Consider the following 15,136-nt stretch of genomic DNA (forward strand, 5'->3'; position numbering starts at 1 on the left):
TTTTACTTCAGAAATACATTCCACGTATAAGTAGGTCTTATTAATGTTGAGTTTTAAAGTAAGACGGTGAAATATAGTACAACAAGTATGTGAGCTTAATGTTCTGATTGAACAGTACAGCACCACCAGCTCTGTTGCATGCAGACAAGTCTGAATGAGTAACACTCTGAAAAAAAGTACATTATATGTATAGCTGTAAAGGAAAATGAAATTAACGAACCTGCCAATTTCTTATTATAATGCAAACAGTGAATACATGTAAGGATAGCTCAAATGTCTTTACTTCATATACAGTGTGGGCACTTTTAACACTCGTCTTGATGCTCTGATGTCTAAGGGATCAGGTTACATCTCACAGTCTCAATACTACACTATTGTTTTCTCTTTCCAACCAGAGAAGGTACATAATATGTATGGCTATGAATATTTGGCACAATATTCTCAATTCATTGAATAACATTCTGTAAAGAGTGTTACTGTGTCAAAACCAACACACAATCTTCTCAAGCTTTTATCACATCTGGAACACACTAAAATGACATCAGGCAACTAGAATATGTATGCTATTCCTTTCTTAATACATTTTCAATATCACATATTTGATTTAGTCGGGGTAATATTATAAGACACATCATGCTACAGTTTTGCAAACAGCTATCATTACATGAAAATCTTACTTCATACCACTTGGTGCTACGGATGAAGAATGGTGTGAGTACATGATGGCTACTGGGTGTGCCTAAGGTCATTGGAACTTTCCAAGTGGAGATCATAACACAGCATGCCCTGAGGATGGGCACACGCAGCTTTTTGCCACCTTTCAGACTTCCAGAACGGTCCAATTTTTGGCATGGGAGCATCTAACAGGTAACACAGTCAGTTGGCTGCACAGCAAATGACAGCAGAACAAATGCTGATGAGAGGGACTCAGTACAATAGTGTGGTAAAAAGCCTACCACAGTTCAGTTTCTGTGTTGTTTCGACAACTGGAGATGTAAAGCTTTATGTGTCACTGTGAAGAATAGCCCTTTGTGAGGTGCTTCACTCCAAATCTCCACTGAATGCTTGCTTGGGAAATGGTTGAGTTGGATCTCCATTTACTGGCAGCAGCAATTCCTGTTGCATTTGAGGCAAACTGCCCTCCATGAGGGGTGACACTTGTCCACAGCCCTTGTCCATTAGCATATTTTTACAAACACTGCTCTTATGCCATATTATATGTCTACAAGTAGTACACTATACCTTCTGACATAATGAATAGTCCATGTTGATATGCCAACAAATCTGCCAACTTCATTCATGCTGAAGTCATGGTCATATTCAAACATGTTGAAACATGTTACTCTGCCAATTCCCTATAAATGATTACAACATACACTGATAAGCTAAAACATTATGACAATTTCCCACCATGAAATTGGATGCCGCCTCGTGGTGCTGCAGACAAATGGGGGATCAGCCTAGCAAAGACAGGGGGCTGCAAATGGGGAAATCCACTGAGATACGTGACTTTGACAAAGGGTAGGTTATTATTATGCAAAGACTGTGAATGAGCACCTTGAAAATGGTGAAGCTGGTCGAATGTTCACTTGCTATTGTCGTGATCATCTGTGGAAAGAGGTAGAAGGACAATGAAACAATCACTAGGTGCTAAATGGTTGGATGTCCATGACTCTGCACAGAATTTGGGCTTCGGAGGCTTGTTTGCTCTGTAAGGTAGGAGAGATGGTGATCTGTTGCATCTTTAACAAAAGAGCACAATGCTGCTGCAAGCACAATTGTTTCAGAGCACATCGTTCATTGTACTTTGTTGAATATGGAGCTCCACAGCAGAACACCCCTACATGTTCACATGTCAACCCAATGACATCATCAATTACGATTGCAGTGAGCATGTGACCATTGGGATTCAACCAGCGATCAATGGAAATGTGTCAGCTCTTTGGGTGAACCACATTTTTGCAACACTATGTTCATGGTCATCTCCATGAATGCAGTAATGGAGGTGAATGGTGGCTCGAAATGTACAGTTCCTCATGGACGTATGGTGGTGGGTGAAGTAAAATGCTATGGGAGACATTTTCCTGTATTTGCATGGGACCTGTGGTAGTAACTGACTGTGTGTGTGTGTTTTGGTGCTTGTGAGTGCTCAATAACGAAGTTATCAGGGTAGTAATAGATGACATACTGACGGCTGTGAAAGTCTGCATTCCTTCATGCTTGATGTCTTCTGCCAAGGAGATGTCATCTTTCAGTAGTATAACTGTCTGTGTCTCAGAGCCAGAGCATACTACAGTGGTTTGAGGAGTATTATAGAGAACTCTTGTTGATGTCTTAGGAACTAAATTTGCCTGATGTAAACACTATGGAACCCATCTGGGTCACTATCAGGAGCCATCACCGCATACGCTAATCAGTGGTCCGTTATTTATACGAATTACATAATGACTTGTACACAGATATCTAATGCTGCATACCTCTGCCAACCTACCAATAAACTGTCGGAAACCTGATATGCTATTAGGCTGGTGGCCATAATGTTTTGGCTATCAGTGTACACACAACCATCACGATTTACATCAGTGGTGGCAAGTGATGTGACTTCTTGATACCCTTTAAAGGGGTATTACTATTTTGTCTTGTGAGCCTAGGAAAGCGCTGATTCAATTAGATATGAAGAATAGGAACAATGAAGCTGCTAGTTGTTAACAGAACAGAAATCAATGGATGCCCTTTTATAGCTGTCAATGGCAAGGAAATTTGGTTTCTTGTATTGATAGCTCTCACAAAATATTCAACCATTGTCTGAGGTGTCTCATGTGTTGTTCCAAAGCATATCTGTTTTGATATGGACATTACGGATGACGTGGTGCCTATGTGAAAAGGACCACCCTACAAACTGCTGTGCTTGTAAGGATCTGGGTGATTGATTTATTGAATTTGAAACTCCTAACAGTACTTTCTTAAGCTCTCATTAACTGCATATCAGTGGGCTACTACATACTTGCAGCCCAACTCAATATGTGACAAGGGTCCTCCAGATGGCATATCCCCGAACAGTAAACACTCTGCTCACTTATTCATGTATACCAAGTCATTCTTCATCCAGTAAGGGACATCCTGATTACCAAGTGTCACTCTTCAGTCAACAAGAAACAAACTGACTGTTAAAATCTAGAGAGGACTAGGAACATATCTTAGCATCTTTGAGAATTTGGCCAGTGATACTGTTCACCATGTTTTGACTCCTTATTTATTTTGTTCAGACAACCACACTAACTTATAATGTAAGCTGGCAGCTTAACAGAATCTCCTTGGCAAACTTTTCTTACAAGAACTGTTATGTTTGGTGAAGAGATCCAGACAGGAAAGTATTCATTACAGTGTAGATAAAAGCAAATGTAGTAGAGAAAAATGGACAGTCAACATTAGTGCAGAAAAATTAAAGCACAAACCTTCCTTATTTAGGGGCACTCTGTAAACTTAAAACTCCTGGGCGAGCTTGAATTAGATCTGCTAAGTCAATTTTGTACACTTATGTCCACAAGCAGGGCAAAAGGATGGAGAGTTGGTTAATGAGGTTCTCGAATACCTACTGACCTCACGTGATAAGTAAATAAGAGTAAACCCTACATTGAAAACATGACACAGTAGTTGAGACTGCTGATATATAATAGTACAATGGCACTCAATGTGGAGATATTTGGTTCAAATCCTGGTGGTGGCACAAAATTTTATCACCAACAAAAACAAAACAAAAATATTAAACCCCCTCTGGTTTGCTCTGCACTTTAGTGTTTTGCTTTACCCTTGTCTTCTTTGACCTTCAAAGTTTCTTTCTCCCTTGTTTTGGTTTATACTTCATAAGTGACTTTAGTGTTTTGGTTTCTCTCTTTCTTATCACATGCTGGTTTCTTTTGTTTGTCACTGTTTCTTCTTTCAGATTAAATATGTATCATTCTTTCCTGGTATCTTCATTTCTCTTCATATCAAGATGCTCACGTATTGCTGATTACCAAGTGTCATTTTTCATCCAGCAAGGCACAAACTGCCTGTTCAGATCTAGAGAAGACTATGGAATGTATATCAACAACTTTGAGAAGCTGGCCAGGGATATGGTTCACCATGTCTTGAATCTTTTTTACCTTAACTTGAGCAATCCCACTTGGCAGCCCTGAAAACTGCCAGAGTGACAGACTTGTCTTTGGCAGCCTTATTTTACGTGTGCAGTTCTATCTGGTAAAAGTATCCAGACAGAAAAGTATTAATTAAAATTCAGATAAAAATAAGTGTAGCAGAGCAAAATGTAAACATCTTTACACTTTTTATCCTTTTAATATGATTTTTAGTTAAATGTCCATACAATAATGTTGGTGACTGCAAACTGCCATTATGTTCTATAATTTAAGTACTGTATATTAGGCCTACCTGATATTTTTGAAATGCCACTTAAGTGTGCCACATATACAGTACTAGAATTTCTGTAGCTGTATACTCATTTTATCATTGTATGCTGCCTTGTCAGCCAGAGATGGTGGTCGTGTGTGTGTGTGTGCTTTTTTTTTTTTCTCTCTGTTCTGATGAAGAGCTGCTTGACTGAAAGTTTTGTTTGACAGTTTTTCTGTAGTGTCAATCTGCGACTCAACATCTCCGCAATTTGTTAGTAATTATACAGAACACAAGTGGTTCACAATCTCTAAATACCATCACTTTAGTTTTTGACATGGAAGATATCTAAATTATACCCTTCTGTCCTTTTCACAAACTGGTACAGCCTATACTATCTGCAAAAAACATTGTATTTAAAGTAGCATTATTTGTTTTGAAATGTAATTTCTGCCTTTAATGTTATTGTCAACATATGGATTACAGAGACTAGGTGATGGGACGGCATTCTTAGCATAGGATCTATCTTATTTCAGCCTGTGTCATTTCATTTAGCCTAAAATTTTAAAGTATGTTCTCTTATATATGCTTTGTATTACTGTTGCTTAATGCTGTGGAATATCCTTCTACAGTAAAACTTGAAAATATTTTCTCTGCTCACCTTATCAAGTAGATAGCTTTAGTATGACAAATCCTATACCATTGTAAAATAATCCCTTGTTGAATAAGTAAATACCAGATTTGACTTTTGCTGCTACATGCATTAAAGAGGTGGAAAGTAATGGCGTCTTTCTGTTGGGTGTATGTTACTATTCTCTAATAGGACAACATCATTGCAGAAAGTAACATCATACAACTGGGCTGAAGCAGGTTGTTCAGCATTACAAGCCATCTACCTCATCACTAGGATGTACAAAGTACACCTTGAGGCTTTTGGCAAGTCTGGACTATTCTTATAACCAAGGTGTTCACAGTGAGGTGCCGAGTACGTTTCACCATCAGGAATAATGGTGGTCACACATGAGTGCCCAAAGCCTATAATAACTGAGGAGTCGTGGTGCCACTTGGGTAATTCAGATTTTCCAAAATCAAACGGAGCCTGTAGTTGTTGAGCCACCTCAGTGATCACCTTTCAGCATTGCCAGGTAGCAACTGTAGTTTATATCCCTATATAAAAAAACTACATGTACAATGAGCGTTACTACTCAAATTAAGGCGCGTATTCAGCAAATCTGATTTATGGATTGTTTCAATTTTCTCTTGGTCAAATGCGTACTGGAGTGGAAAATAATTTTAATTGTACAGAAATGGCTTGGAAAATTGTTAGCCTATTTTTAAATGGTTGAAAAATTCAAATCTGTATTTAATAACTATGTGAATACAACTGACTGTGGTTGATATGCTGAAAAAATGAACTGAACAAAAATCTGTTACACCTGTATGTGGTAAATTACAAATAAATCACGTCAGAAAAATTTAACTAACCTGACGTTCCTTCTCAAGTAACTCGGTATTAAATGAAAGATTCCCCCGCTCTTGTGAATTTTGCAGTCGTTCCAGCAGTTCTAACAATGCGAAGTTCTTCTTTAAGCCCCAGACTCCGGAATTTCCTGTGAATTGGAAACTATAGTTAAGTATTCTAAGTATGAATTTATAATCACAATAGTGAAGGATACTCACCAACAGGCGTTGGCTGTCTATCAAACGGGCACTGTATGACATTATCTCTCAAAGGAAGGCGAAGGAGACAAGAATGACATACCGTATGACCACAATGCAACAATCGAGGTACTTTGTCTCCTTGCAAGCCGAAAACGTCCTCGCAAACCCGGCATTCGAGTACCTGAGAAAGATAAATTCAATCTTCGACCTGTACCAAATTATACTCATGCTGTTACCTACATACAACTTCCCAGTAAAACAGAGAATCACTCACGTTAGCTTTCAATGGAGTCTTCTGAGATCTCATGATAGTGCATGCGTTAAAGTGATTTATCTCACTCGCCATGTCACCGTAAATAAGTATAATTAAACAAAATCAATGAATAATCCCCATATTCAACACAATAAGAACTCATCCGCAGCAGACGACACAATCTTTCATAATATTTACCACAACTGTAAATAAACACAAAACACAACCAACGTTATCACTTACCAAAGATCTCATAATATTGGAAATATCCCATATGACAACAATGATGCATTTGTTAGGTAATATCGGAGACGAATAAAATAATCACTATTCAGCGAATTGAATGAGTGTTATTTTTCGATTTACTTATAGATTAGCTCTGCATTTGTTACGCACCTTCACTGCGGCCAAGAGATATTTTGAAGACCGTCAAATTACTACTGCTAATTTGAGAAAACTACACGTGAAGTCTAATTAACTAATCTTGTTATTATGCTTAAGTGCATGACTAATCTTAAGGAATTATACTTAATGAGCAGCAGTGTTTCTTCGACCGGTTGAATTACAGATGGAATAATTTTTCTGCGTGGTGTTAGCACTATTTTGTATGGAAGAAAATAATTTACAAACGACAGCAACATCCCTAAATGACCTTAGTCATGATAGTGAGCCGTCCTTGGGCCAAGGCCTGTACCACACTTGGTTTTACACAGCCGTCGTATCCGCTACAGGCTTCTATCGCTTGCGGTGACACACTGACACATCTTTGACAGGTCTCGAGCTCTCGACACTGTCATGTAGGGGGCCGGCGTCCAGTTGTTAGCCACTGTTTGTAAACATCAGAATTAGCCGATCGTGAGAGGACGACATTGGAGCTAACTGGTGGTAAGGTACTTTATCTTATCGCTTGTTGTTGTTGGATTAACGATATGTATGGGAACAATAGTTTCCATTGTTTCTTCTGAATGTCACAGAATCCATAAAGTATTTAATACACAATGGCTCGCTCTTTTAACTCTGTTAAAATGTTGTTGTCACGATTAACAAGAATTTGTGATGGTCATAAATCGTGTCCTATAGTATTCTCGATCTCTCTACTTCTCACAGGCACCACGAAGGCCACACAGTGGTTTTCTTAAGAAGTTAAATCTGTAAGCCGCATTCATAGTATTCCTTTTCGTACGCCCGTATCCTTTAACTTCTCGGGAATAAAAACAAAGTAATTTTAGTACTACAGTACTATGTCTGCATTTCAGGCTCATTTTTGTGGAGTAGATCTTTGAGATAGCCTGATGAATCATCATGATGCAAACAATATTCTTACTGATGATACAATCAATTTGTGGTTGTGAATTAAAGTTTGAGTTTTAAGACGAAAAGTTATTATCTATTACTAAATTATTATTATTATTATTATTTACTTTTTGATTTAAGTCTATAGAAAAAACATCTAGAGCAAACAGTTGAGGTGAATCAGGTGAGCACAAGTAGACTAAAACTGTAAACAGTCCATTACATAGCTCCAGACTTCTAGGTATGAAAGATGAAGTTTCGAAAGTTATTTCAGCAAGTTTTGCGTAGAGATGCTGTGCCTTTCTTCTGGAGGACTTGTGAGTCATCATAGAGCATAGTGTTGTTATGAACCTTTGTACTGGCACATGGGCTATGACTTGCAAGTAACACTACAGAGGCGACCAAATTCAGCATATGCATCCAAAAGTAATAATGCTTCAACAGTACAAAATTTTCTCACTGAAATGAGATACTGCAGAGAGGTTTGAATTTAACACAGAACATTGGCAGGTATGTTTACTGATCAGAAAGTAAAGTACTAATAGTCGAAACCAGCCATGCCGAATGCCACAAACTGCCCTTGGTTATACAAGACACCAACCAAAGTGATACCTGGAGTGTATCTTCTATATCTCTCTCGGAGAAGTTTTCAGTATTGACCAAAGTGAATGGACAAAATAATATTGTCTTAATATGTTATATCTGCCCTTACTGTGAATATTTTTCTGTATGTTGTATAAAATTGTAACCAAATCTTATATATGTAACCCTGACACAGTCTGTCCAGTCATGACTGGTAAATGACACAGACTAGTAATAAAGAATTAACTAGCCCCCCTCTGTTGCCATTTTGGCTGCTCTACAGTATAGTTGTTATAGCTACACAAGTGACTGAATGTAGTTTCACTACTACTAGAGAGCTCCTTCTTTAAATAAATCTACAAATCTGCAGAATTAGCTACAGGAGATCACTTAGAAGCGGAGCGCACAGAATTTATTGGCATGTTAGATCAGTTGTATACTGATCTAACAAACCAATAAATTCTGTGCTCTCAGAATGTTTCTATATTACACATGTGAAGCAGATCATCAGTTTCACAGCTTATTACTGGTATATTTGAGTAGGGCAATATAGAGCTTCAGAACTGAATCAAGGAATAAATTGTCACAGAGGATAAAATGTAACATATTCATATGGCTTAACACACACACACATTAATTCATCCATACATCATGTTATGTAAAACTCATCAACAAGAGAAGCCTTCAGGAACAGGAAATAAGTCAAGGTATACATTGACTAAATTGGCAGTATTTGCCAGCTCAGATTATTTCAAATCAAACAGTACTGACTGTATCTATTAAGTTACTGTATCAAGCGTAATTTATTTTCTCTTTCTTTTCATTGCTTTTAATTTTAATTAGAAAGAGGTTCCACACACATCACCATGTGAATACACCATGAATCCAATAGCAAGTACTTAAACAGAGTAGCTTAGAGTAATTTCACCAGTTTACACATGTGAAGCAGGTCATCAGTGTTTCACAGAATATTACTGGTATCTATTTAACAGGAAACAAAAGGCGTAGTTGTGAAATACCTGTGAAGTAAGCAGTCAGTCTTCATCTTACTAGGAATTAATTACATGTGGAGTTCCTCAAGGTTCCATTGCTTTTTCTTGTGTACATTAATGACCTCTCATCAGTAACAGTGCAATACATTAAGTTTGTTTTGTTTGCAGTTGATACAAACATTGCAATAAGTAGCAAGTCAAGTACAGATTTAGAAATAGCTGCTAATCAAATTTTCACTGACATTGATAAATGGTTTAAACCTAATTCACTCTCATTAAACTTTGAGAAGACCTACTATAAGCAGTTCAGAACCTGTAAGAGACTTCCTTTCAGCATGTCTATAACATATAAAGACATGCAGGTTGAAGAGGTTGACAGTGTTAAATTTCTGGGATTTACAACTCGATAATATATTCGGTTGGGAAGGGCATACCACAGAATTGCTTAAGTGCCTAAACAGGTCTGTATTTGCAGTAAGAATGATGTCAGGTGTAGGAGATATAAATATAAAAAAAACTTGTATACTTTGCTTACTTTTATTTTATTTATGGGATGATGTTCTGAGGCAATTTGTCAAACAGAGCAAAAGTTTTTAATGTGCAAAAGCTTGTGATAAGAATCATTTGTGGTGTAAATTCAAGAACGTCATGTAGAAGCTTGTTTAAGGAACTTTGATTCTAACCACTGCTTTTCAGTATATTTATTCCTTAATGAAATTTGTTGCAAGTAATGCATCTGTTTCCAAACAATAGCTCAATACATAGCATCAACATTAGGAATAAGAACAATCTACATAACGACCTAAAATCACTTACCTTGATCCAAAAATGGGTCCAATATTCAGGAACACACATTTTCAATAGGAACTGCCAGCAACCATTAAAAACTTGGTTTCAGTTAAAGCACAGTTTAAACAGAGTTTGGAAGACTTTTTGGTAGGCAACTCCTTCTACTCTGTAGATGAATATCTTAACAGAGACTGTTAAGTCTCTTAGTCACAACAGTAAAGGTTAGGTATTTTGTATATGATATTTTTATTAATATTGCATTACAATGTTTCATTCTGGCAGGGTGTTAATTCTGTAAATATTAGCTGCTCCAGTTTACCACATTGTGCTCACCTATTTCGACAATCTCCTGACAAATGATCAGGGTAGTAGGCATTATATTCAAATGTTTTATGTTATACTTTCTGACATGTTCCACACCTATGAGAATCTTCTCATTTTTTGGGTCTATGGAACAAAAGCTGAATCTAATCTAATCTCTACACCTCAGAATGGCCAGAAAACTCTGAACCAACTATCATAGCAGCAAGTAATGGATATCTAGCAGTTTTACTGAAATTTTATCGGACAGTCCATGTTGAATATTTTATTTACTACTTTTTCTTATATTCAAAATTTTTGCTGAAGACGAATTTCATGACATCAGCTGCAGTGGGTTTAGATGTGTTACTCAAATGTGACATGAAAGTTTGTCCTGGGCTGGGATTTGAACCTGGATTTCCCACTTATCGCAAGTGGTCACCTTAACCATTTTGGTTATCTAATCATGATCCAAGTATCCATATGTCACTGACCACTTCCTTATATTGCAGTCTTCTTATGTAGCTATCCCTTTACGTTCACAACATTACTTGGTTCCTGCTAAGGGAGAATGACACTACCACAAGGAATCAAGACGATTTTTATCGTTGTATACCCTGTCTCGGCTTATGAAAATTATGTATTATTTGACTGTCAGCAGCTGTATGAAATATTATTACAAACTTTTCACTTAATGTGAATTTCATGACAGCTGCAGTGGATTTAAATTTATGACCAAGTTGTGACATATTGTTTCTGTTGTTGCTGTTCTGCTGAGCTTGATTATGGTGCTTACTTCATCAGCAAAGTGTACTACTTCTGCTTTATTAGTGTAAAGTGGAATATCATTTATACATAGAAACTACACAAGTGGTCTCAGACTTGAAGCACATGGAGGCACTCAAAAGAAGATTCATGATGAGTGCTGCATGAACTGTCTAACATATCCCTCTTCTTCCCATCAGTTAAATATGAAGTGAACAATGTACTCATTGTACCTCAAAAGCACAGTCAAATGCTTTAGACAAGTTACAAAGATATCCCAGTTGATGAAATCTTGTTGTTAAAGTAATTTAATACACAATCATTGAAATGGTAGACAGTACATTCCCTTTTGGAATCCAAATTGTGACAGATTCAGAATCTTACATGTGCAGATATGCTCAATAATTCTTCAATACATTGACTCGTCCAAAATTTTTTCAAAGAACTTTAATAGTGAAATGGGTCGGTAGTTGTATTGATCCTTGTACTTTCCTTAAAGAGGAATCTAACACTGGCATAAGTTAATCTGCCAGGAAAGAAACTACTGTAAAAGTGACACATTAAATATATATCTGATTACCACAGTTAAATCATAAGTGTATACTTTAACGTTTCACATGCAAATATTTTTAATGCCCTGAGAATTTTTGCTTTTACGAGAGTTAATCGTGTTCTTGACTTCCTTGGAATAAGCTTGAGTGAGCTCAAATTCTCTGAATTGTTATGGTACTGATTGGCACATGCAATGCAGTCTTTTTTCTCGTGAGCTAACTATACTGAATTTATCAGCTGCATTAAGAAAGTGTTAAAGCGAGCTGTTATATGTTCGGTGTCATTGACTATTCGATCATTATCTTTAGTTACTAGACCACTGTGTTCCCAGATAGATTTTTCTGATTCCCTTGTGACTATTTTCCATATTCAAACTCACTGGCAGAATAAAACTGCGTCAGACCGGAATTCGAACAGGACCGTTGTCTTTTACTGGAAAGCGCTCTACCTATTGAGCTATCCTAACACTCAGTGTCCTGCTCTCCCAGCTTTATTTCCATCAGGATCTCGTCTCCTTCTTTCCAAATTTCACAGAAGTTCTCCCACATACCTTGCTGGTCGAGGACTCCCAGAAGAAAGGATATTGCAGAGATGTGGCTTAGTCACGGTGAGGGAGAATTGCTTCCAGAATGAATTTCCACTCTGCTGTAGTTTGTGCAAACCCATAGGCTGTCGCCAAGAGATTTCTCCACATTATCCTTTCTTCCAGAAGAGGTATGCAGGAGAACTTATATGAAGTTTTGATTGTAGAAAAGGGGTATTGGCAAAAGTAAATCTATGAGTTTTGCTTGAATAGCTGAGTGGGTAGAGCACTTTTCCACAAAACACAAATGTCCCAAGTTTGAGTTCTGGCCTGCCACAGTTTTAATCTGCTAAGAAGTTTCAAACCTGTAAACTCTATGCTGCAGAGTGAAAATTCATTCTGGATACACTCGTTATTTTTTGATTTCATATTCAAAACTCATACCATAATCTGCAAGGTAACAAGTAAGCTATTTGATTTTTATAACCTTTCTCAATAAAGCAGCCAGTGATAGCTACACTTAGTAGAATGCACACTTACGAAGAACCTAGGTTGCAACAAATTCACAGAAAAGACAAGATTCCATCCTATCCATCCAGTTCTCCTCACAAGTTCAGCATGTATTTGTTCAGGTTTTCCCGGCAATCTGTTGACATCTTGAGATGTTGAGTATCCTGCCAAATGGCGGCATTGTTCATGCACAAATATTTTGATCATGTGACCTGTTGTCTTCATTAGGTGTTACCTGAGACTGTTGGTTGAGTGGAACACACCCTCATGGTTGGTTCCAGGAGTTCCATTTGCAGTCCCCTCACACTAGATTAGCCCATAAGCATTCCCTGTTTGTTTCACCACCCATGTTTACAAGCAGGTGTTCCATTTTTGGTCCAGTGCTGTTCTAGGTTTTCCCTCTGCAGTCTGCTCTTTCTAGAAGCTTTCTTAGGTTTCTCTCTGTTCACTGCACCTGGTCGACTGCTGGCATTGCGTCTTTGGTCCGGTACACCTGACTGCATGCTGAAGTCCCATTTTTGGTCCGGTGCAGTAAAAAGTGTTCTGCTCCCATTAGAAGACCCTTACAACATTCCACCTTCAGTCTGGCATGCTTGGTGTTCTGTCCGGGAATTGGTCCCAATGTCCACACACTCAGTTCTTCCTTTTGTGGAGTCTGCAGCTGCCCCTGATGCATTTCCAGCAACTCCAGTGAATACTCTGACTCTGCTAGTTGGTACCCAGTGTCACCATTCATGAGGTTTTCCATCATCTTTTTCTTGTAAAGTGTGTCGTAACACTGTTCCATTATCTGGGGTATCTGTGTAAGGACTCCCATTTCATCATAGTTCATGGAATGATAGTGTTCCAGATGGTGCTAGGCAATAGCTGAGCTAGCTGCCTCTCTTAGGTGTTCCTCTGATGTTCTTTGCATCTAATGTTCACTGTGCTAGTGGTTTGCCCATTGGCCACATTGGCAGGATGTATATTATAAATTCCAGGTTTTTGCAGTTCCAGGTCATCTTTCACATTTCCCAGTTGTCCTCCTATTTTTGTAGGTGGACATAACACACACTTGATGTTATGTTTCCTGGGAATCCTACTGATTTTAGTGGAAGTAGAGCCCACATAGGCCAGGTACATGACGGTCTTTGCTTCATCTCATACTCTTTTTCTTGATCATGTGATGGAGCAGCTGGTTGAAGGGCCTTCTGAATCTGTTTGGCCGTGTATCACTTTTTGCAGAACACTGATCATGGGTGTTCTATTTCTGCTGTCAAACTACCTTGCAGTGACAAGGTGTGTGCCCTGTGGACCAATATCTTCAGGACTCAATTCTCCTGTACTGGGTGATGACAGTTGCTGGGTTGTAGACATAAATAGTGTGTGTAGGTTTGTGATAAACACTGTGGCCAGACAACCCATCTGCTCTCCTTTTGCAAGTATCTCCAAAAACAGCAGCTGGCCGTCATTTTCCAGTTCTATGGTGAACTTCATATTTGGGGGATATGAATTAAGACTGGTCAGAAACGGAGCGTCTTCCTACCATGAGGCCAGATCACAGAGGTATCATCTGAAGAAGCATAAAGGTTTGTACCTGGCCGTCACTAATGCTTCCTTGTCGGATCTCTCCATGAACATATTGGCAACCTCTGGACAAAGGTGGCTGACCGTGCATACACCTTTGGTGTGTTTATAATGTTGACTTCTGTACAGAAAATAAGTTGAGGTCAGTATATGAGGTGCTATCCAAAATTTTCAGGACTGATGTTGCCACCTGTTGAAAACCTTACCTTTGGACTAATGGTCACCATCACCCCCAAAGTACACACCGGTCCCAGTACTTCTGCCACTGCTCAAACGTTTTCTGGAAGTCCTATTCTTGGAAGGTGTTTATCACCATCAGCAATGCTTCTTGAATCGTCTCTAGAGTGTCGAACCAAAGGCCTTTCAACTTGAGTTTCAGTTTTGGGAATAGCATGAAGTCACAAGGTGCCAAATCTGGTGATCACGGTGGGTGGGGTACAACCGCCATGTTGTTTTTTGCCAGAAAGATCCTGGTGAGCAAGGACGTGTGACAGGGCATGTTGTCATGATGCAGCAGCCAGTTCCCCTGACAGCAAATTTCGGGCCATTGTCGCCGCATGTTTTCACGGAGCTGTCACAAAACATCACAGTGGGTCACGGAATTCAGTTTTTGGTTGGGTGGGACGAATTCTTTGTGCACAATTCCCTTGGTATCAAAGAAAACTATGATCATGCTCTTCACTTTCCTTTTCACTTTCTCACTTTTTTGGGTCTTGGAGAGCCTGGGCTGCCGGGGACGATTGTTGCTTTGTCCCCCAAACACTTGTTGAATAATTGCAAGGGTCTCCATAGCACTTTTCCGAAGATTCGCACAGAATTTGATACACACATGCTGTTCTGTTCATGGATCCATCGTAAAATCGCCACACACCAAACACAGAGTATTACGAAAATCACTGTGGACACGCAACACGTGCTCCCAGCTGAATGCCACTCTGCACATTAACTCATCAGGTATGGAGC

General features: G+C 38.6%; 2 protein-coding genes across 2 annotated transcripts in view; one reads left to right on the forward strand and one right to left on the reverse strand.

Annotated features, from left to right (window-relative positions):
- Nucleotides 1-7,055, reverse strand: part of LOC124805095 (E3 ubiquitin-protein ligase TRIM23-like) — a 73,756-nt gene extending 66,701 nt beyond the window's left edge. The window contains exons 1-4 of the mRNA XM_047265538.1: nucleotides 6,698-7,055; nucleotides 6,323-6,504; nucleotides 6,067-6,229; nucleotides 5,872-5,996 (exon numbers count right to left, since the gene is read on the reverse strand). Of these exons, the coding sequence (XP_047121494.1) occupies nucleotides 5,872-5,996; nucleotides 6,067-6,229; nucleotides 6,323-6,394 (360 nt within the window). The 5' untranslated portion in view covers nucleotides 6,395-6,504; nucleotides 6,698-7,055. The remainder of the gene's footprint in view (nucleotides 1-5,871; nucleotides 5,997-6,066; nucleotides 6,230-6,322; nucleotides 6,505-6,697) is intronic.
- LOC124805085 (choline transporter-like 1) overlaps nucleotides 6,984-15,136 on the forward strand; it is a 176,751-nt gene continuing 168,598 nt past the window's right edge. The window contains exon 1 of the mRNA XM_047265526.1: nucleotides 6,984-7,191. The gene's annotated coding sequence lies outside the window, so the exon portion shown is untranslated. The remainder of the gene's footprint in view (nucleotides 7,192-15,136) is intronic.

This window comes from Schistocerca piceifrons, chromosome 1 (assembly GCF_021461385.2).
Source record: "Schistocerca piceifrons isolate TAMUIC-IGC-003096 chromosome 1, iqSchPice1.1, whole genome shotgun sequence".
Classification (NCBI taxonomy): Eukaryota; Metazoa; Arthropoda; class Insecta; order Orthoptera; family Acrididae; genus Schistocerca; species Schistocerca piceifrons.